The 22,400-nt window shown below is 50.1% G+C and overlaps 1 protein-coding gene across 6 annotated transcripts; it reads left to right on the top strand.

Moving 5' to 3' along the window:
* Positions 1-167: 167 nt before the first annotated feature.
* cdc14ab (cell division cycle 14Ab) lies at positions 168-20,341 on the top strand. 6 transcript variants are annotated; one of them, XR_009789235.1, is made up of 17 exons: positions 168-1,510; positions 2,605-2,695; positions 2,779-2,854; positions 4,086-4,178; positions 4,257-4,336; positions 4,781-4,847; positions 5,050-5,112; positions 5,202-5,289; positions 5,979-6,209; positions 6,275-6,413; positions 7,284-7,467; positions 7,540-7,637; positions 7,723-7,761; positions 7,826-7,945; positions 12,183-12,247; positions 13,653-13,947; positions 14,860-14,996. XR_009789235.1 is itself a non-coding variant. In XM_061778169.1 (15 exons), exons 1-15 carry the CDS (start codon positions 1,429-1,431, stop codon positions 12,229-12,231), a joined length of 1,500 nt encoding a protein of 499 aa, XP_061634153.1. In that variant the 5' UTR covers positions 168-1,428; the 3' UTR covers positions 12,232-12,883. The 6 variants fall into 6 exon arrangements, 5 of the variants coding, with proteins under 5 accessions (XP_061634153.1, XP_061634154.1, XP_061634150.1 ...); XM_061778169.1 differs by lacking the exons at positions 13,653-13,947; positions 14,860-14,996 and having other exon boundaries at positions 12,183-12,883; XM_061778170.1 differs by lacking the exons at positions 7,723-7,761; positions 13,653-13,947; positions 14,860-14,996 and having other exon boundaries at positions 12,183-12,883.
* Positions 20,342-22,400: the final 2,059 nt, after the last annotated feature.

The raw sequence follows: 22,400 nt of genomic DNA, 5'->3' as shown, positions 1-22,400 counted from the left end.
TTATTTTGATGAGCCGTTCGTTAGCGAAGCTGCCGTATATGTCACTAACCTCTCACTTGCTTTCTTCATGTGTGAAGTGCGGAGCTTCTCGACCTGCTCCATATGGAACGTGACAAAGACAACTTTTGGCGCGATGGAAAATTCAATTGAACTGAATCAATTTTTTGGGGCGCTTACCTTGTTGGGGGTCCCGGGCGAGCTCGACTCTCTTCCAGCTGACTTTGGGCCAGATGTTGTCAAGTAGACCACTTCCTGTGGAGGGTCCGCCTCCTTTCCGTGACATCACACGTGTCGATTGACCGCGTGACCCGGTTCGGTCGCCGAGCTGACAGGCGGGTCGGTGTTCCGACCGCGTCTGAGCCGAGCCCGCTGTAATCCGAGCCCGATGGAAACTCACACCTGCGCCCCTCTGGAAGTGGCAGAAACCTGAACCGGGTCACCTGACGCCCCGCGAGTCCTAGTCAGTCCGCCGGCTGCCCTGCAGCATGGCCCACATCTGCAGGATGCAGCAGGACAGCCTTGCGGGACCGGCACCGGGTGCTAACTGTGTGTGGATTTCTCTGGTTGCGGGTAAGTGTGATGTCATCACTGTGACATAAACAACTCATCACCGCTCCTAAAATGTGATGTCACGATTAACAAGCTATTGTTTAGTTCCCCTTGCTGTGACAGAATCCTCGAGTCTGATGGCGAAAGCAAATGGAGCTTCGATCGAGTGCTGCGTGAGGAGTCAAATATATAATAACTAATGATAAATGAACACAGAAAGGTGCCAACCATTTGCATAAACACACATCTTTTAGTGATATGAAAACGTGAGGACAAAAATGATGACCTGACATCTTGTCAAAGGTCAAAAATCTATAGAATATTGCGCAGAGCAGGTTATTTGCGACTACAACTTGCCCCATGAATGAGATGTTGAAGTAATTTCTGAAATTCATGTGAGTATAACAGCAAACCGCAGAGAATGGCTGGTCGTATTTAGAGCAAAAAACAACACAAAATTCCGCGAAGATTCGTCTTTCAAAAAAAGAAAAATCTCTTTTTCTCTCCGTTTTTTTGGGGGGTGTGAATTTTCTCTTTTCCGGGGGAGCTTGAAAGCAGCACAGTTGGCTCCGTTTGCTGATTGGCCCGAGGTCGCCATGGTAACGAGTTTTTAAAAGCGGAATTGCGCAATCTCGCTTTCGGAGTGATTATGCTCGTTAATCCGAGCTAACGTGCTAACATGCTAACGCGCGATGACTTGAGGACGGCAAATGGTTGACGAAAGTGCAAAATTAGCGTCCGATAGGGAAGCGCGAGCACGATGGGAAGTTGAGGACAAAGTTGGGAACTTGTTGACTGCGAGCGAGCGGCAGCTAGCTTCGCTGCTAGCCTGCCAGTCGACAAGTTGAGCGGCTGCCCGGCCAGGATTTAGACGGACCCATGACTCACACCCCGGTTCTGACCGCCCTGTTCGGCGCGACGGGCGAGGCCGAACCGCTGGGAGCCGCAGAGTTTATCAAAGGTAAAAACAAACATTGGAAAGGGCAATCACAATTTACAACGCTTGTCACTCAAAACTTGCTGGTGAGTGCATAAAGTACGTCGGGTTTTTTTTTTCCCCAAGAAAAGTGCTTAAAAGTTGTTCAACGAAAATATGAGCGACTTGAATTAAAAGTCAAATAACTTTTGTGTTGTGTTACGACCTGAACTGCTCCTGTTTGACTTCTTTTACGAGATCGTATTTTATCCTTACTTTTATTCCTATTCTCAATATATCTCACTTCCGTTTGAATGTGTTTTATTATAGGTCTTATGTATGTCAATATCGGTATTACTATTTTTAGTGCTGTCTGTCTTGGTGAGCCACGGACAAATCCCCCCCCCCCCCTCTCCCGCGGACAATATAGAGTTAATCGATAGAAAAATGGATGAGAAACTAATTGGTTGCAACTTAGCACATCACGCAGTAACCTTGAATGTGCCACAGTTGCCATCTCATCTTTCCTCATTCGTGGTTTCTAGTGGTTGGGGATCTAGGGATGATGAAGCCTTCGCAGTCGCTAATCATCCCGACTCCCTCATCTCTACAAACGGATTTTGAGTGGACATTTTGGGAGCTGGGCGGCACGGTGGCCGACTGGTTAGAGCGTCAGTCTCTCAGTTCTGAGGACCGGGGTTCAATCCCCGGCCCCGCCTGTGTGGAGTTTGCACGTTCTCCCCGTGCCTGCGTGGGTTTTCTCCGGGCACTCCGCTTTCCTCCCACATCCCAAAAACATGCATGAATTGGAGACTCTAAATTGCCCGTAGGTGTGAATGTGAGTGCGAATGGTTGGTTGTTTGTATGTGCCCTGCGATTGGCTGGCAACCAGTTTGGGGTGTACCCCGCCTCCTGCCCGATGATAGCTGGGATGGGCTCCAGCACGCCCGCGACCCGCGTGAGGAGAAGTGGCTCAGAAAATGGATGGATGGATTTTGGGAACTATCCAGGTCCAAAAGTTAAAACGAGCAATCCAACCACCCTCAGCATTTTGACGGGAAATCTTGTCATGGTGTTATAAATAGCATCTCTGTGACTCACCATATGATCACTAATAAGCAGTGCTCCTTGTGTGACAGAGCGTCTGTATTTTGCGACGTTACGAAGCAAGCCCAAAAGCACGGCCAACACTCACTACTTCTGCACGGACGACGAGTTTGTTTACGAGAAGTAAGTGTCGGCGTCCTTGCGCTTTTATTGTGAAGGACAGACAGCGTGCTAATTTGCTTCCTGTTGTGTGTGCGTGTGGCCAGTTTCTACGGAGACTTTGGTCCTCTCAACTTGGCCATGTTGTACCGATACTGCTGCAAGCTCAACAAGAAGCTCAAGGTGAGTTCCTGACGCAGACGCCGCCCTCACTTGGAATGTCCACCGACCGCCTGCACGCCGGCGACACCGTTGCGCGCGCACATGTGCACTAGTGTCATACGCTCAAGCGTACAAATCCGAGCGATTTGTCCATTTTATTTATCCATTGAATGATTCGTCAGGGCAATCCATTGCTTTGAACCTGCGTCTTTGCTGACGTGCACTGCTTAGACTAACAACATGGCTGCCAACAGTGAGGAGCTAGTGAACAAAAGCAGAGACAACTTTTTCGCTATATTTAGTCACTTTTCTGGACCTCTCGTGGGACTGGTTTTCAAAAAGCGACTGTCGACTTTTAACTTGTTCACCGGCGGTCGTTGGCAAAAGCGAGTTGCCCACATTGCCGGCTGGCCGGTTTCCAGTGTTTTGGCCTGTCTTTGAAGACACGCAGAATATTGTGTTCTGACTCTTCTTTCACCAGAAAGTTTGTTTCTAGCTATTTGCATTCTTTAGTAATCAGCATTAGAACGGGTTGGTTTCACCAAAAGTAGCACCACCTTTTGACCAAAATCAATCCAAATATGTTACTTTCATTTTGATTTTGTGGGTTTTATAGGAATTCAAAAAAAAATTGAATACTGTGAAGAAATCACCATTTGCTTCTCATTTTTTAGTAGAAAAAAAAAAAGAAATTAGGGTCACATTAAATGAATCAAAATATGTTACTTTCAAAACGATATGTTAATCTTTGTATAGTATATGTCAATACTTGGTCGGGAATCACTGCCTGGATGCGCTATCTTCGGGCGAGAGGCAGGGTACACCCTGAACTGGTCGCCAGCCAATCGCAAGGCACATATAAACAAACAAACCGTGCCACCCAGAGAAAAATATCTTTTGCCTAAATATTTGGAAGGCAGTATATGTATGGTATAAACAGAATATGCGTTGTGCCCACCGTGCCGCCTCACAGTAACATATTGCAAATATCATATCTGGAGTGGAGGCACGGTGGACGACTGGTTAGAGCGTCAGCCTCACAGTTCTGAGGACCCGGGTTCGATCCCCGGCCCCGCCTGTGTGGAGTTTGCATGTTCTCCCCGTGCCTGCGTGGCTTTTCTCCGGGCACTCCGCTTTCCTCCCACATCCCAAAAACATGCATTAATTGGAGACTAAATTGCCCGTAGGTGTGAATGTGAGTGCCGATGGTTGTTTCAACAAAGTCAACTTGGTCTGCTTTGTGTGCGCGCAGTCGTTCACGTTGAGCCGTAAACGAATCGTCCACTACAGCAGTTTTGACCAGAGGAAACGCTCCAATGCAGCCATGCTCATCGGAGGATACGCGGTAAGACCCCCCCCCCGAACCCAGTCCGAACGCTCTCCTACCCTTGACCTTCATTTTGTGTGTGCGTACGTGTTTCAGGTGATCTACTTGAAGAAAACTCCTGAAGAGGCTTACAGAGCTTTGGTGTCAGGATCCAACGCCGCCTACCTGCCCTTCAGGTTAACCCAAAAAGTCAACAAGTCTCCACCAGATCTTATCACATTTTACATCACTCTGTGTGCGAGCTTGCGTGTGTGTGTGTGAGGGATAAAGGCCATGTGCGTGTGTGTGTGTGTCTGTGTCTGCATGCATGCTGTCCTTAGGTGCGTGTGTGAGGGATAAAGGCCGTGCGTGTGCGCGTACATGACGTAAATTGAGGGTTAAACAGCTGACAGATTGAGTCGGGCTGTTAGGCCACGCCCACACGCTGCTGCCCTCACTATTTTAACTAATGGTCTTCATGCCGTATTTTGATGTCACTAACAGGCTCCTTCCTCTAATCTCACTAACAGGATCATGAACGCACACACACACACACACAGGTTAGTTGCTGCCACCTGCAGGTGTGTGTTGCTACATGACACTGTGTGTGTGTGTGTGTGTGTGTGTGTGTGTGTGTGTAGGGATGCGTCGTTCGGGAAGTGCACTTTCAACCTGAGCGTTCTGGACTGCCTGCAAGGCATCAGGAAGGTGAGCTTTCTGCCAATCACGCATTCTCATTTGCGTGTCGATATCTGTGGCCGTTTGCTCCACACGCGTGTCGTCACTTTGTGGCTCATGGTTGCCAACGTCCGCATCGACGCGGCGCACGCAGAGGCTTGTAGAAGCGTTTCCTGTCGTCTCATGCTGAAATCTTTTTTTTTTTTTTTTTTTTTTTTTTTTGTGGTTTCAGGCTCTCCAACACGGATTCTTCGACTTTGAGTCTTTTGACGTGGAGGAGTACGAACATTACGAGGTACGAAGCTCGCCCGTGTCCCTCCCGCGCCGCGCCATCCCGGTGTTTCCGCTCACCTTGTGGTCGTTGTCGATTTCCTGTCCGTTCAGCGCGTGGAGAATGGAGATCTCAACTGGATTGTTCCCGGAAAACTTCTGGCCTTCAGCGGCCCGCACCCCAAGAGCAAAATTGAGAATGGTGGGTGTTGGAGTCCTATTACAATATTTCTTTTTCTATTTTTCTTTTTTTTCCTCCCTTCTCCGTGGAGCTCCAAGACAAAATGAGTCGTAAGCGGCAAAAAGTGAGACAAGTCTGCAACGAGTGGAAGGTGTATGACATTTTTATGATGAAAAAACATGTTAAAAACGGATTTTGGATGTTTTTGGTGGGGTTGGAGCGGATTCATGTCTTTGTACATTTGAATGGGGAAAGATGATTTGAGATGTGTTTTCAGACAAGCATATATATTATTTATTACAATTCTATAATTGACCGAACGAAACTCGTCTCAAGGCGTCACCGTATTGTGATTGGCCGTCGAGAATGAGGAATGCCCTGTGGGAAGGGGCAGGGGACGGGGCGGGCCGGGCGGCGGCTGAAGGCAGGGAGCTCGGCGGTCCGATCCCCGGCGACGGAAGCCGGCCGGAGCGATGCGGAACGTCGCCGCGGCAGGGGAGGGGTGCCCGGAAGAGCTGGACGAAGTGGCCGGGGAGAGGGAAGTCTGGTGAAGCCGCTGCCCCCGTGACCCGACTTGGGATAAGCGGGAGAAAACGGACTGTTGGAATGGCGACTCCTTCCCGACTACTGAATCACACCGACGGGACTTCGGGCGGCATTTTGTGCCACGTCGGTGGGAACGGCTAACGAATTTGCACGCGTGTCTGCAGGCTACCCGCTCCACGCCCCCGAGCGGTACTTCCCGTACTTCCGCAGCGGCGGCGTGACAGCGGTCGTGCGCCTCAACAAGAAGATCTACGAGGGCGCTCGCTTCACGGATGCCGGCTTCTGCCACTGCGATCTGTTTTTCCCGGACGGGAGCACGCCGAGCGACGCCATCGCGCGGCGTTTCATGGCGCTGTGCGACGCCACGTGCGGTGCCCTGGCCGTGCACTGCAAAGGTGAGAGTAGACGCCCGCCCGCCACCTGGCTCGGCGCTCGCTTCACGCACTCTCGTCCTCTCCAGCCGGCCTGGGCAGGACGGGCACTCTGATTGGCTGCTACCTGATGAAGCGATACCGCTTCACGGCACTCGAAGCCATTGCCTGGATCCGGATCTGTAGGCCTGGATCGGTGATCGGACCTCAGCAGAACTTCCTGGAAGAGTGAGCGATGACGGCAAATGACAAAAACAACAATTAGGGCTGCGACTCACGATTCTTTTCACATTCGATTGATCTGTGATTATATGTTCGATGAATTGGACGAAAAGCATTTTGACATTTCCATTCCTTGAGTGATCATTTCAAATCGACAGAGCAGAAAACAACGCCGACATACTGGAAATTAATGGATTCAGTTCAGTTTGTTCCGGAACATCTGTCAGGAAATCAGCCAAAATGTTGAAGCAGGTTTTTACGAATGTCGCCTTATGTAAAACAAAGATAATCAGTCGCTACAGCGACTTGAAGGAACAAACTTCAGGTGTACACAATGTGTTTTGCTTAAACTAATGCACTCAAATATAGAAATAGTAATGCGTGTTCAAACAGGTGTCAAATAACTGATTAAACAAAGAAATAGTGTTAGGAATGTGCTGATGACTATAGTATAACTGGGCATGAAAATTAAATATTTGAACTTCGTCTGGTTGGACTCAATTCTACAGTACTTTTAAATACAGGTAGACTTCATACAAATGACTGAAGACATTTGTGCTCCACTGAGCATAGTTTTTCTAGCGAGAGAAAAATGTGTGCTGATTTTCATGTGTTTTTTACATGTAGTCCTGTATTTTTGAACACCGCAATATGTATCGCAGGGTTTCAGATTATCGCAATGTTGCAATTTTTTCCCAATATTGGCTGAAATTCCAAAGATTTTGACAACTTTAGGTTAAACAAGGTTTCTAAGCGATTAACCGATGATAAAAAATCGTTATCGATTAATTTGCTAATCGATGAGTTGTCCATTAATTTTTGCAGCCCTAATGACGACAAATGTGTCAGGCATGTCACAAGCGGGTTTGTGTGCAGGAAGCAAACGTGGCTGTGGTCGCTAGGAGACCGAGAGCGCTCGCAGGGGTCAGCGGCGGCGGCAGAGGACGAGAAGCGCGTCCGCGACCTCGTGGTCGGCGTGGACCGCCTTACCTTTAACCCCACAGACGCAATGCACAATGGCGCCGCGCAACCTTCGCTCGGCTCGGACCGGCTCCACGGGGTACACGCACGCACCCACGCACGCACGCGCGTCATAAACGTACACTCACGAGTCAACGTGTTGTCGGCGCAGAGTGAAGCCAGCGAGCGGTCACTTCCAACTCAGGGAGATAAACTGCGAGCCTTGAAATGTCGCCGCCCCCTCCGCACCGCCTCCTCTGCGCCTGACAGGTATTACAAGCCCTGCCCCCTCCGTCCATCTGTCACTCAGTCATAACCTTTGAGTGACAGACGGATGACCTTGTTTGCCTTCCAGAGCGGACCAGCTATTCAGTGTGGCGCAGCGACCAATCAGGTCAGTGCGCGTATCACAAACGTGACAAACGGCTCAATCGTGACGTGTGCGTGTTTGTCTCCAGACTGTTGGCGGGCGTCCCTCAGGGCTCTCCCTCGTCGCCACACGAGTCATTCCGATCACCGGTGTCCGCCGCGGCCAAGAGGATCGGTCGCAGTGCGTCGTCGTCAGTGACCAGCTTGAGGTTAGACACTTCCTGTCGCTCCTTCCTCACTTCCTGTTAGCTTGTTTTCACACATCAACCAGGCATCTCATTGGCTGCCACCATCATACGACCTCTCACCTTAGTCGGTGTGTGCGCGCGTGCGTGTCTGCGTGTGGGTGTGTGCCAGCTCCCGATTGGCTGGCTCGCTCGGCAACGTGTACGCCACGCACGCCTCGTCATTGGCCCCGCCCTACCCGTGTCGTCACGGTAACTCGTCGTCATACGGCCAACTGTCATTTTCCCCAACGTCCTTCTCTCTCGCTTCCGATGCACGCGTCCCGTTACCTTCGCGGACCCCCGGACAGTCGGAAACAATATGGGCAAATTATTGCCCAAAACAGAATTTCAAAAAAGTGCTACACAAATCTCAGAAATTACTCGAGAAAAAATGTTTTCATAGCAATAAATGCAATACAAAATGTTTGAAGTAGTTCGGACCTTGCAGCATAAAGCTCATTCCCGTCAAAATGGCCGTGACGCTTCATTTGTTCTGGAGGATTTTTGTGGCCTTTTGAGGTGCTCTTTCCAAGATGGCGACCACTTGGCACGTTGCTACGGTCATGTGACACCCTGACATCATCAATAACCAATTAGGTTGGTTGGAGTAGGAAAGAGGCAGAGTGCAGCGTTTGAGTGGATGATGATGATGATGCAAGCTTTCTGCTGGCGTTTATTAGTTGTTAGCGACAAGCTAATGAGGTCAGAAGCATTCAAACTACAGATGTCATAATTAATTGAAAACTAATTGATTATCCAGTAACTAAACCTCACCTTCGCAACACAAAATCTTATTTTCGTTTTTTCAAAATAAGACATTTGTAAACATCTGCTTTTGACTTTGAAATAGAATATTCATTTTTTCTGACAGTAACTGAGTCATAATCAATTTGTGGGAAAAAAATTGTCATTTGAATCTACAGGTACATCTCAATAAATGAGAACATATTCATTATTATTTATACCTGCAGATGAGCATAGATTTGATTTATTAGCTAGAAAATGCAAAATGGACAAACCTGAAGCCTCTTGCAGTTCCAATACAAATTTGAGAACAATAACTCACATCTGTAGTCATACGCAGACTTCTGTTGCACAATTAATTTCTGTATATCATTTCAATATATGAGAATCAATATATTCTCATGTATTGAGATGTACCTGTATTATGAGAATAATTGTAATTTGTTCAAGGTGTAGTTGAACATTAAGAATGCAGCCCTACGGGGGGCACAAGCCAGTGCAAACCGTAGGCCGGTCCCAAGCCCAGATAAATGCAGAGGGTTGCGTCAGGAAGGGCATCCGGCTTAAAACTTTGCCAAACAAATATGACCGTTCATCCGAAGAATTCCATACCGGATCGGTCATTAACGACATCTGCCACCGGCACCGTTAACCTCCAGGGCGCCGGTGGAGATTCAGCTACTGCGGGTCGAAGACTGAGAGGTGGAAAGGGGGTTCTTCGGGAGAAAGAGAAGAGGAAAGCACAGAGCCTACAACTGAATGTGAGGGACAAAGACAGGAAAAGCTCTGTAGTTGGTTGACATGATGATTATGAGAAAGGTTGATATATTGTGTGTCCAGGAGAGCAGGTGGAAAGGCAGTAAGGCTAGAAGTTCAGGGGCAGGGTTCAAATTATTTTACCATGGTGTAGATGGAAAGAGAAATGGAGTCGGGGTTATTTTAAAAGAAGAGTTGGCTAAGAATGTCTTGGAGGTGAGGAGAGTATCAGATCGAGTGATGAGGCTGAAACTTTGAAATTGAGGGTGTTATGTATGATGTGATTAGTGGCTATGCCCCACAGGTAGGATGTGACCTAGAGGTGAAAGAGAAATTTTGGAAGGAGCTGGATGACGTAGTTCTGAGCATCCCAGACAGAGAGAGTCGTGATTGGTGTAGATTTTAATGGGCATATTGGTGAAGGAAACAGGGGTGATGAAGAAGTGATGGGTAAGTACGGCATCCAGGTAAGGGACCTCGAGGGACAGATGGTGGTAGACTTTGCAAAAAGGATGCAAATGAACACTTTATTTTATTTTTTATTTTTTCCCCCAGAAGAGGCAGGAACATAGGGTGACCTACAAGAGCGGAGGTAGAAGCACGCAGGTGGATTACATCTTGTGCAGACGATGTCATCTGAAGGAGCTTACTGACTGTAAGGTAGTGGTAGGGGAGAGTGTGGCATAGGATGGTGGTGTGTAAGATGACTCTGGTGTTGAGGAGGAAGATTAAGAAGACAAAGGCAGAGCAGAGAACCATGTGGTGGAAGATGAGAAAGGAAGAGTGTTGTGCGGCTTTTCGGGAAGAGGTGAGACAGGCTCTCGGTGGACAGGAGGAGCTTCCAGAAGACTGGACCGCAACAGCCGAGGTGATCAGAGAGGCAGGCAGGAGAGTACTTGGTGTATCTTCTGGTAGGAAAATAGAGGAGACGACTTGGTGGTGCAATCTCAAAGTACAGGAAATCATCCAAGGAAAGAGGTTAGCTAAGAAGAAGTGGGACACTGAGAGGACCGAGGAGAGGAGAAAGGAATATGTGGAGATGCGACGTAGGGCAAAGGTAGAGGTGGCAAAGGTCAAACAAGAGGCATATGATGACATGTATGCCAGGTTGGACACTAAAGGAGGAGAAAAGGATCTTACAGGCTGGCCAAACAGAGGGCTAGAGATGGGAAGGATGAGCAACAGGTTAGGGTGATTAAGGATAGAGATGGAAATGTGTTGACTGGTGCCAGCAGTGTGCTTCCTAGATGGAAAGAATACTTCGAGGAGTTGATGAATGAGGAAAATGAGAGAGAAGGGAGAGTAGAAGAGGCAAGTGTGGTGGACCAGGAAGTGGCAATGATTAGTATGGGAAAAATGGAAAGGCAGTTGGTCCTGATGATATTCCTGTGGTGGTATGGAAGCATCTAGGAGAGGTGGCTGTGGAGTTTTTGACCAGCTCGTTCAACAGAATTCTAGCGGGTGAGAAGATGCCTGCGGAATGGAGGAAAAGTCTGCTGGTGCGCATTTTTAAGTTAGAATATTATGTTACGTTAGAATTATATGGGACATGCGTGAGTGCAGCAGAGCAGTGGTGAGGTGTGGTGTAGGTGTAACAGAGGAGTTTAAGGTGGCGGTGGGACTGCATCAGGGATCAGCCCCGAGCCCCTTCCTGTTTGCAGTGGTGACGGATAGGCTGACAGATGAGCTTAGACTGGAATCCCTGTGGATCATGATGTTCACAGATGACATTGTGATCTGCAGTGAAAGCAGGGAGCAGGTGGAGGAACACTTAGAAAGGTGGAGGCATGCACAGGAAAGGAGAAGAATGAAGATTAGCTGAAGTAAGACAGAATATATGTGCATGCATGAGAGAGGAGAAGGGAGAAGAGATAGCAAGAGTGGAGGACTTCAAATACTGGGGTTCAACCGTCCAGAGCAATGGGGAGTGTGGTCAGGAAGTGAAGAAACTGGTCCAAGCAGGTTGGAACGGGTGGAAGAAGGTGTCAGGTGTGTTATGTGACAGAAGAGTCTCTGCTAGGATGATGGGCAAAGTTTATAAAACAGTGGTGAGGCCAGCCATGATGCACGGATTAAAGACGACAGGAAGCAGAGCTGGGCGTGGCGGAAGTGAAGATGTTGAGGTTCGCTCGGAGTGAGCAGGTTGGATAGGTTTAAAAATGAGCTCATCAGAGGGACGGCGCAATGTTAGATGTTTTGGAGAGAGCAGACTCCGATGGTTTGGACTCGTCCAGAGGAGAGATTGTGTGTATATTGGTAGAAGGATGATGAGGATGGAGCTGCCAGGCAAGAGAGCGAGAGGAAGACCAAAGAGAAGGTTGATGGATGTCGTGAGGGAAGACATGAGGGCAGTTGGTGTTGGAGAGGAGGATGCAGGAGAGAGGCGTACATGGAAAAGGATGATGCGCTGTGGCGACCCCGAACGGGACAAGTCGAAAGCAAAAGAAGAAGTGTAGTTGAACATGAAGCCACCTCAAAAGTGCATATCAAGCTAGCAGCCCTTGGAACTAGTAGCCAAGAAGTCGCTCTCACTTTCAAAAAGGTTGCAAGTGAAACATCCCCTCCCTTGCGTGTCATATTGTGCCATTGTTTTTTTGCTTTTAATCATTAAACAAAAGCAAACAAACAGCAATAATCTATTAATAAACAGTAATCAGGAATAAATTGCTATAAATTTGAATGCAAAATAAAAAATTTATTTATTTTTTTCCCCCCCCAGTCGCTTCAGTCTGACTACATCCACTTCTAGAAGATCCCACGTGCCCTGAACGCAGCGCACCCGAGGTGACACCATCGAGACTTTCCTATCAGCTGAAGGAACGATGACACTGTCGTCATGGTTACCGGGTTTCTCTCTCTCTCTCATCATTTTTCAATGACGTCACCGCGAAAATGCTCAATGAGCGACGAATTTGACCTGAGCCGACATCTTGTGAGCAGATGAGCACGCATTCGCACACGCTGGTCAGGTGCTAGCACAACGCTAGCCGTTAGCCTCAGGAGAAAGATGTATTTTCAAGCTAGTTTCTAACAAAGCTTTTCCTCATAGCTCCAATCTTCTACCTCTTCCATTTTGTTTTTCTTCAGAGGCACTTTCAAAGTAAGAGTTGCAGGGACTAGGGATCTTGCTCTTTCATTTTGTAAAGTTTTTAACGGTAACGATGATGATGATTATGACGACGAGGTGCCATAAGGGAAGATTGAGGTGTTTTTACGAAATGAGTGAAAGGAATGAGCACTTCATGTTCATCAGAACAACTCGGCTCGACATCGATCGCAAGGCTTTTATTTTGAAGGGAAGCTCCCTGTTGAGATCAATCGAAGGGCTTTTATTTTGGAAGGAAGCCGCCTGTTGATGCATTTTGGAATCATATTTTCTTGTAAATTGTCATAGGAGAAGGAAATAAATTATTTTGTTGACTTCTTTTGTCTTCTGACAGTCATGTGATCAACAAACAGGATCTGTGATCATTGTCCTCAAATCATGGATTGCTCTGTCCTAAAATAATCCATACGCTATCTGAAAGTAATCTATTACTCCATCCTAAAGTCATTCATTCTTGCTGTATCTTCAAGTAACGTTATTTATACACTGTAGCACCTTTGAAAGCCCATGTTCACAAGTGCTTTGGTGGACATCGTGATCATTTGTCATAAAAAAAACAACCAAAACAAAAAACCCAGAAGCCCCAGGCAATGCAAGAACTCCATTTGCCTGACTGAGTTCAACCAAGCAATCTGTTTTTCTGTGCTAAAGTGCTCCGTTGTGTATCATCAATTTATTACTGAGGCCTAAAGGTCATCCATGACGTTTACCTTCAAATAGTGAATTGTACCGTCGGTCTGTCCTAAACTCATCCTTATGGTATCTTCAAATACTGTAATCTATTACTCTTAGTAATCCACGGTCGCGCTAACCTCAAATCTACAATAATCCGTGAGGCCGTCCTGAAGTCCTCCGCGATGACGATCCGCAATTTTGGGCAGGACAGCCTGGCGGAAGAGATCGGGTATCTTAACGGGAAGCATCCTGGAGAAAAGAAAAGAAACCGCGTCAAAGGTTCTCGTAGGCAACACGACGACTTCATTGATAATCAAAGGTTGACCTTTCAATCGAGGTCAACACAGATGAGTCATCAATCAAAAAGGGGAACTGATTGTGTGTGTGTGTGTGTGTGTGTGTGTGCAGTCAATCAAGAGAAGTGATGAGTGTGATTGCTGCATAAAGTGCAGTTCCCGTGCTCAGCAGCAGTGGGCGCCCCAGGCCGCAGGAGGCGCGTGCCCTTTTTCTGGCTCATGTTGAGCTCTCACACACACAAAGACCAACGCCGAGCTCAGACGATCGCCTGCTCCTCGCTGATCCGCAGGTCCGTCGCTCCCTCCGCCGGTCCGTCGAGCCAGCCATCGATCCGTCGATCGATCCATGGATCCATCGGCGCCGACTCGGGCGACGGCGATGCGTCCGCTCGTCTGCTTCTTCTCAGGTGAGCTTTTTAATTTCATCCCCATCCGCTCGCCGGATCACTGTTCTGAGGTTAGGGTTCCAGTTGGAGTTTGGGTGCTGGCGCCGTATCGTGACGTTTTTTTGTTTGTTTTTTTTTCCTCTCACGTGTTTTCATTTCGTAGACCTAGATATGTCCACCGAAATTCCCTTTGAAGCGATTGGGGAGTCGGGGGTGAGTGAACGATTCCAAATGCAGTGACTGCGTTTGGAATCTTTCACTCATTTTCCACTTCCAAATCACTTCAAAGGGATTTTGGTCCAGTCCACTGGGATGAAACAATGAATCCATTACGGTGGATTTTTTTTTTTTCAATTACTATTATTTTTTCCATTTTGTTCAATATTTTTTTTGTTCTTTTTGTTTTTTTGGAGGGGAACCAACCCCAAAAACACTTATTTGCGCTTTATTCCCGCTTTGTCAAGATTTTTTTAGATGCAATTATAATGCGCATCAATCATCGGCAGATTCTCGCTATTTCCGGTCCGGTCCGGTGGTAAAAGGCGATTGATTGGGACAGACGTGAGGCCATCAGCGTTTGACACTTTTTGGAAGCGGAAAACGGACATTGGAGTAGCGCTGCGAAGTTTTCTGGGTCCGCCTGCGGTCGAGTGTCCGTGGGAGACGCTTTGCGGCCGTCGCGCCGCTCCGAGGCGGCGTACGACCTCCGCTTCATCTTGTCGAGCGTACCAGGAAACGTGCGGAACGCAATCCACTGAACTGCGCATTTGTTGACGAAGAGTTCCAGCGCGGCCCACCGCGTTGACGTCGCCCGACTTGCGCTGACGCCTGCTGAAGAAGTTCTAGTTTCCAATTAGAAATGTTTACCGTTATTGATCAAATGATATGAAAATGAGCCGCCTCCGTCACTGTGGTGGTGTTGTGGTTGTGCAGGTGTGCTGATGTGGTCGTGGTGCGTTCACGGCCTCCGGGTGGACATTTCTCCCAGCGGGCCGCTCTTCAAGCTGGGCGAGCGTGGGCAGCTTACGTGCTCCGTCGGCGAGTGTCCCGTGGCGCCAGTCGTCTCGTGGACGCCGGTCGGCGACCGGCCGCTCGGCGCCGACGTCCGAACGCGGGGCCGCCTGTCGCTGCTGACCTTTGACCCCGTGGAGATGGAACACGAAGGCCCGCTGCTGTGTAAAGTCACGTGCGGGGAGCAGCGCAAACACGCTAAAACACACATCAGCCTTTACGGTCCGTTTTGAGAGCACGCGCACTCTCTCACGCGCAAACAGACATGCACACAAACACATACGCACGTACGCCAACCCTCCACGAAGACACACGTGCGTACACGCACTCAGCGTTTGTGTGTTGTCATTCATGTCGCACACGTATAACCAGCATGTGTGTCGTTAGCGTGTGTCAGCGATGTCGTCATCCGCCGGTCTTGATGGAGGTCTCGTTGTCGTTCAGCCTTCCCGTCGGACCCCGTCATCCGAGGTCACCACCCCGTCCGCGAGGGGGAGGAGTCTACGCTGACGTGCGAGGTGCGTGACATTTACCCCGCTGAGATGCTGACTCTGGACTGGCTGAGAGGAGGGCAGGTGGTGCACAGCGTCACGGGGGAGGCCGGCGCCACCGCTGTCCAATCGACTTACAGCTTCACACCTCAGAGGGCGGAGTCGGGACAAAACCTCACCTGCCGTGCCACTCTGGAACTGCGGGAACTGACGCCCCGTGAACGCACACGCCACGCCCACGCCCGCATCCGCGTCACGTGTAAGAGGCTGGCGTGTTGCCGTGCCGTCGACGGTTGTACGTTGACATGACAACACATCAATTCGACGTGATGTCATGTTGCTGTGCCAACCAGTGTTGCTATGATGATGATGATGATGATGATGACGACGACGACGACGACGATGATGTGGTTCTTGTCAGTCGCTCCAGTGGTGACGGCGCTGTCGGACCCCGGTCCAGTGTTGTCAGGGTCCATCCTGGTTCTGAGGTGCTCTGCGGCCGGCGACCCGGCGCCGGTCCTCACATGGACCTTCAGGCCCGAGGGGCGCGGGGCGCCGCAGGTCAAGGGTCACGGTGGGGAGCTGGTGCTGGCTGCACAGGCGGGGGAGTACTGCTGCGAGGCGCACAATCAGGACGGCAAACACAGCAAGGCGGTCCGGGTACAAGTGAACAGTGAGAGGCTCACAGACACACACACACACACACACAGTGAGAGGGTCATAGTTCAGCGGGCACGAGTCTGTGTGTTTGCTCCACCTACAGCTCCACCCAGCAACACGTCCATGTGGGTGCATCCGGGTCGGGAAGTCCTGGAGGGCCAGCGAGTCACCTTAGCTTGTCACTCACACGGAGCCCCGCCCCCCAGCCTGGTGCTAAGGAGGGATGGGGTGGAGCTTCAGAGGTCTGACGCCGCCCCCTCGCTAACCTTCAGCCTAACGGCGCAGCCTCAAGACTCCGCCCAATACCAGTGCGACGCCGCAAACGCCTTTGGAACGCAGCAAGTCACGCGACACGTCAACGTCACGGGTAACGACCACACGCTAATGCTAATCCAACACATCACGGTCACAGGCAGGTCTCGACAACATGCTAATGCTAACACCATCACAACACGTCACGTCACAGGTAATAGCAACACGCTCATAAACCCATCCCTCAAGTGGTATCAATCCTTGTGTTTGTCAATCAATTGATGATTTGTTGTCAGCCATTGGTTGATGTAGTATATGTCACTCGCTGTGGTGTGTGCGTGTGGAGCTCACCCTCTGCGTGTGGAGGTGCGCCCGCAGGTGGCGCTGCCGGCCGTGTCGTCCGGTGTTCTTCTGACGTGCGAATGTTCGGGGTGTTCGGTGCCACCCGCGCTCACCTGGACGAGGACGGCGCCCGAGGGCGCCGTCCCGCCGGCCGACTGGGACGCCGAGTCCCTGGAGTCCCGCCTCCTCTTGCGGGACGTCCAGCCGCGGGACCGAGGAGGATACGTGTGCCGGGCCACCTGCGACAACGTCACCAGGAGCGGCCGGGCCACCGTCCACGTCTACTGTGAGCTGCTTCCTGTCATGTGACCCAACGTGGCCATCTTTTACGTTACATTTGATTTTGTTTTCCAATGTCCATTATTCCTGTTCAGCTACTGGGATCAAAGTTCAAGTCTAAGGGCCATATTCTCCCGTGTGCGTCGGTTAATGGCCGCGCGCATTGTCCCACTGATTTGAGCGCTCTCCCTCTTCCGGACTTCAAAGGCTTTAGTAAGTCCAGCGCCCTGTGAAGGTCAAACATCATATTGCGCGTTTTGATTCAGTTCACTGCACCGGCGGCCTGACAACGGCTGACTCGTGTCGACGGCGACACATTGCGCCGACGGTCGAATGTCGACATATGATAGCATATTAGTTGTCAAAAAACATCATCAAAAAACTTTCTTTTCACCTGCGAAAAACATTTCTGCATCAAACATGCTGCTGGCGTATTCGACGGAGCGGTGCGACACCTCCGCCGCGGAAGGTGACATTTCAAGTGTGCTCCCTTTCCCAAATGGATTTCTATGACATTCCTGTGTCAGGAAAACTCCACGCTCCGTGATTCACAGCCAGCCTCTTCTACGAGTCCCACCTCCGGTGGCTGCGCGCACACGAGCCGCTCGCGCACGCGTAAATGGAATGCGCGCAAAAACAAAAACAAAAAACCCCCAAAAAACGCACAAATGGGAGAATACGGCCCAAAGTGATTTTGTTGTTGCTGCAGAAAAAGCACTCACACACACGCGAGAGTGTTTTCCGAAGGGTTCTGGAAGGCCCGCCCGGGTGACTCGGCGGCTCGTGTTCTTCAGCTCTCCCGTCCGATCCGGTGGTGAAGGAGGGCGGGGCGGTGCCGCCGGGCCAGGAGGCGCGGCTGCGGTGCGACGTGAGGGACGTGTTCCCGGCCGAGCGGCTGCGTCTGTCGTGGCGATCGGGCAACGAGAGCCTGCTGGTCCAGACCTTCGAGCGCTCGGCGTCCCCGCGGAACATCTCGGCCGTGCTGCGTCACCGCGCCGACGCCGAGCGGCGCCTGGTGAGCTGCGAGGCCCGGCTGTTGACGGAGGCCGGCGCCGTGTGGAGGTCCAGGAAGTCCAGCGTGCTTCTCACCGTCCACGGTCGGTGCAAAAGGCTCATTTTCATCGCATTTGATCAATAACGCTAAAGAGACACTCATTTAGCCATTTTTTCATGCCGCCTCCATTTCCTATGGGTGAAACAGCCATGCTTAAATGTATTATTTTCGATACGTTATTGATGAGTTCAAATTCATAGGAAAGGCGAGCCTTATTGACAGAGCAAAATGGCGAAATACACTTCTTGCATAACAGTAAAGACATGAGCAGCTTGATAACAATGCTGTTAGTTGCACAATTCGCAAATGTGTTGCCCTTCAAATTCTGTGGGTACTAGTGCACAAATTCATACATATTCGTTCGTTCATATCTCTCAATGAAATAACAGCATTTATTTTTGCTGTCTGCTATTGTGTGTGTGCAAAATGGCTGCCTCATCACAGATCCCTCCTATTGCAACAACATCATGAGGCTCTCCCCGGCGGCATTGACGCGAAAGACGGCTCGAGTGACATTTGTAAAAACAAGCCAATAAAAAGAAAATCAAGCATTTGTGTTAGATTTGAGAGAAAATGTCGTTCGCATCCTCAAAAACAAATCCGAGATTTGAGAGCCAGTCCCATCTGATCCGATCCTCGTCGGACCGATTTCCGATCTCGAAGATTGAATCGGGACACCCCTAAGGAACAAAGGCAAGTAAAGAGCAACGTTTAGCTTGATTTTCTACAACTGCAGTACTGTGATTAAGAAGAGCACCGCAAATAATGATGGTAAACAGCAGGATCTGCCCGACCTACTTTCTATGATGCTTTGCGCTCCCTACGCCGCCGAGACTGTCGGATGCACAGTGCCTCATGGTTTAGCCAGGAAATCGCCCGTCTTGAGCACGTCCGCACGGGTTCACTCGAGCAGTGCGCACCCACCTTTTTAAAGGAATGTGCACGCACATTTTGAATTTGCTTCGACGGGGAAAGATGATCTGTGATACGAACAAATTCGACTGGTATCTCAGGTCTTCGGAATGTGGTAGGGAGCCAGAGAACCCGCAGAAAAGCCGCTTTCAGCACGAGGAGGACCGACCTGCAAACTCCCACAGTCGAACCCAAACCTCAGAAGTGTGAAGCGCAAACGCTCACCACTTGCGCACACCGTGCCGCCCGAATACATCATCCGTGAATCCGAAAGCAGCCGCACGTATCTTTGGATCTTCCTCCATCACGCCGTCCTCGTCAGAGCGTACTTGCGACTTGGCCGTCCGAGATGGTTCCGAAAAATGCTCACGAGAAATGATCCCTTTGTGGTGGTTCGGGAGTCAGGAATGATTGCAAACGCAGTTAAACATTTGGCATTCCCTATTCCCTAAATTACAGCCATGAAAAAAAATGTTTTAAAAATAGATGCAAACGAAAGCCGTGCTATGTAAATGTACGCTAATATATGCAAATGTATGTCGTAGCTCCTCCCAGGAACACGACAGTCCTGGTTCTGCCGTCGGCGGCGGTGTCGGCGGGCCAGAACGTGACGGTGTTGTGTCGTTCCGTCGGCTTCCCGCCGCCCGACGTCGTCCTCCGGAAAGTGTCGGACGGGACGGAGCGCCGCTCGGCCGACGGGATCTTCGCGTTGGTCAACGTGACGACCCGCGACTCGGGCCTCTACCGGGTCAATGTGACCAACGACTTGGGCCACCAGGTCCGCGTGTTCCGCCTCACCGTGACAGGTGCCGCTTCCGCGAACTTACACGCTCGCTATTCCCATCGGCACAACTTTCACCAATGTTTTTATTTTACAGAGCCGAGCGTTAAGACTCCGCCCGCTCTCGCCTCCGTCCTGGTCCCGGCCGCCATTGGTGCAGTCGGATTGGCCGCCGCCACTCTGCTCATGGACCACCTGAGAAGGTCCAAAAAGAAACGATCCTACCAGCTGACGCCCTCAGCACCTACGCCCGAACACCACGCCCTCAGCACCGCCCTCGCCCTGTGAAGACCACCGCCTCGTAGAGACCACCGCCCCCGCCCCGTGAAGACCACCGCCCCCACCTGCTGTCCCAGCTATCATCGGGAAGGAGGCGGGGTACACCCTGAACTGCTTGCCAGCCAATCGCAGGGCAGCTAGCTAGCTAGCCTTAACCTAACACTCGAGAAAAGGAAAGATTCCCCCAGCCCCTCCCCTCCCCTTACACACACGTGGTAATGAATGTTTTTGGGGGCTACAAGGATTTCTGAAAATGACCCAATTGTTTGTTGTATTATTGATTGCTGTATTCAATGTGATCAAACCCAAATGATGTCTGTTTATTTTGGAATAAAGAAAAGGAAGTGGACACAATCGAGGCAGCTTTTTTTTTTCTTCCGAACTCGTTGACATTCATCAGCTCACACCTCCCGTCCAACGCTGCGTTTCCGTGGCAATCGGCTGAAAAAAAACACATGAATGAAGCCTCCTCCGATTGGTCGTCTGAACGGGACAACGCTCACTAAGCCGAGTTCGCATCCTCGTTCGCTGTCATGGTCTGTGTTTTGGTTTGGGTTGTGTTTAGTTTTGTTCCATCTTTTCCTGTGTTCCATGTTGGTCGTGTGCTCATTAGGTTGTTGTGTCCACCTGTTCTCGTCTACTTTGTGTCGACCAATCAGCTCTCTCCAGCCACTCGTGTCTTGTCCAGGTGTTCCTCGTTGTCTCGTCAATTTGTTTGTATTTAGTTCCCTGGTTTCTTTCGGTTCATTGTCGTTGTCACATGTCTTTGCCATGTCATAGTCGCCATTTGTCTTTATCATTGTCAGGTGTCATTTTCCCTTTCTATTCCACGTCTTACTCACAGGTCATAGTTTGTTTCCAGTTTTAGATATTCGAGTGTTTCTTTGTTACTTTGATTTGATTATCTGTTGTGGGACTTTGTTCAGTTTTCCCTTTTTGAATATTAAATATTATTATTTTGAGACTTTTCCTGCCTTGCCTCCCTGCTTCCCTGCAATTGGGTCCACCATGTTCTTGCCTTGCGTTACTCGCCTTCGCCCTAACCACGTACGTGACAGTTCGCAGCCTGCGTGCTAACTGGCCCGTAGCGTCTCCGTGGCAACAGAAACATCACGAGCTTCTTTCACGAGCTGCTTGGGATTCACTTGTGTATAAACACGATGAATGATGCGCGTGTGGTGTTTTTGCCGTGCGCGACCTTTGACCCTTGCGCATCTGCTAACAATGCTTGTGCTTTGTGTCAGCGTTTTAATGTCGCTCCTTTCTCAGGCCGCCGTTTCCTGCCCGCCAGCGCAAACATCAAACTGAAGATCGCCAACGTCAGCGCAACAAAGCGGTCCAGTCCCGGTCTGGCTCAGGAGCCGTGGCGAGGTCTTCCCGTCTCTGGTGGCCTTAAGTGGACCTGAGCTTTGGGTCCTGGATCGCACCCCCCACTAGAACAAGTGTGTGAATGAGCTGGATTTCTGCGTCAGTTGTTCCTAAAAGGTGATCTGATCTTACGCTGCCTTGCAGTCATACGGTGCTGGAAGTACCTGGCTTCAACCAGGATCCTGTATGTGGAACATTTCTGAACTTCGACCGCTTCATACTGTAGCATGACCAGTGCTCCTTTTGCTGCGTTTAATTCACCGTAGCTGACAGTTTGTGTTGTTAGGCACTGTAGGAGTTAGCGGACGTTTTTCCGAGCTAGGAAACGTTTCCGGTGGTCCGAGGCGGCACCGCTGTCGCGTCGCCTGTTTGAATTGGACTGAGAGAAGCTAGCTGTTGTGTTGCGAGCGACAAGCAAACATTACAACTCCTATGAGGACACAGAAATGTCACGAGCTCAGCACCCCGAAACCTCTCGCAGCCTCTCCGCGGGCTCGAGGTCGGGATTCTGACCGGGCCGCTCCAGGAGCCGGATTTTCTTCCGTTGATGTCGTTCGCTTGTTGATCGGCACCTGTCCTGTCGCGTCAGCCGTCTTCGTTTTTTCAGTTCCTTTGTAGCGTGGTGAACGCCAAAGCTTTCACAGATTCCTCTTTTGTGACCCAACTTCAAAATTGCGCGCCGTCTCAGTTTCGCACGATGCACGCTTTACGTCGGGCGGGTAACGCTCCTTGAGAATAGCAAAGTCAAAAGCAGTGCAGGATAGCTTTAAGCCACGCCTCCGACCTCCGCAAATCCCACTCCGGACTCCGATTAGGAGCCGCAAACGTCTTGCAAGCTCCCGTTCGAACGTGTCGTGGTTTCTTTTGGGCTGAAGCCGAGTGATGCCGGCGATTGATCGGAACGCAAGTCCAAACAATTTGGGATGTGGTCCAGAACCAACCGGCACCGCCATCAACTAGATCACTGTACTGGACTTGTGGACCCAGCGTGTACCTCATCTTCATTTTCATCCTCATCTTCAAGTCTTGAACAAGATCAGCTTTT

Source organism: Phyllopteryx taeniolatus, chromosome 7 (assembly GCF_024500385.1).
Source record: "Phyllopteryx taeniolatus isolate TA_2022b chromosome 7, UOR_Ptae_1.2, whole genome shotgun sequence".
Classification (NCBI taxonomy): domain Eukaryota; kingdom Metazoa; phylum Chordata; class Actinopteri; order Syngnathiformes; family Syngnathidae; genus Phyllopteryx; species Phyllopteryx taeniolatus.
Note: the sequence above shows the minus strand (reverse complement) of the source record. Positions and strands in the feature narration are given on the sequence as shown.

Bases quoted from the DNA above. Each gene is read 5' to 3' on its own strand.
- cdc14ab (XM_061778165.1), top strand. From the start codon at position 13,887: ATGGATCCATCGGCGCCGACTCGGGCGACGGCGATGCGTCCGCTCGTC. The intron at 15,688-15,849 runs GTAAGAGGCTGG...GGTTCTTGTCAG, and splicing joins CGCCCGCATCCGCGTCACGT to TCGCTCCAGTGGTGACGGCG. The intron at 18,059-19,472 runs GTCGGTGCAAAA...TGTATGTCGTAG, and splicing joins CGTGCTTCTCACCGTCCACG to CTCCTCCCAGGAACACGACA.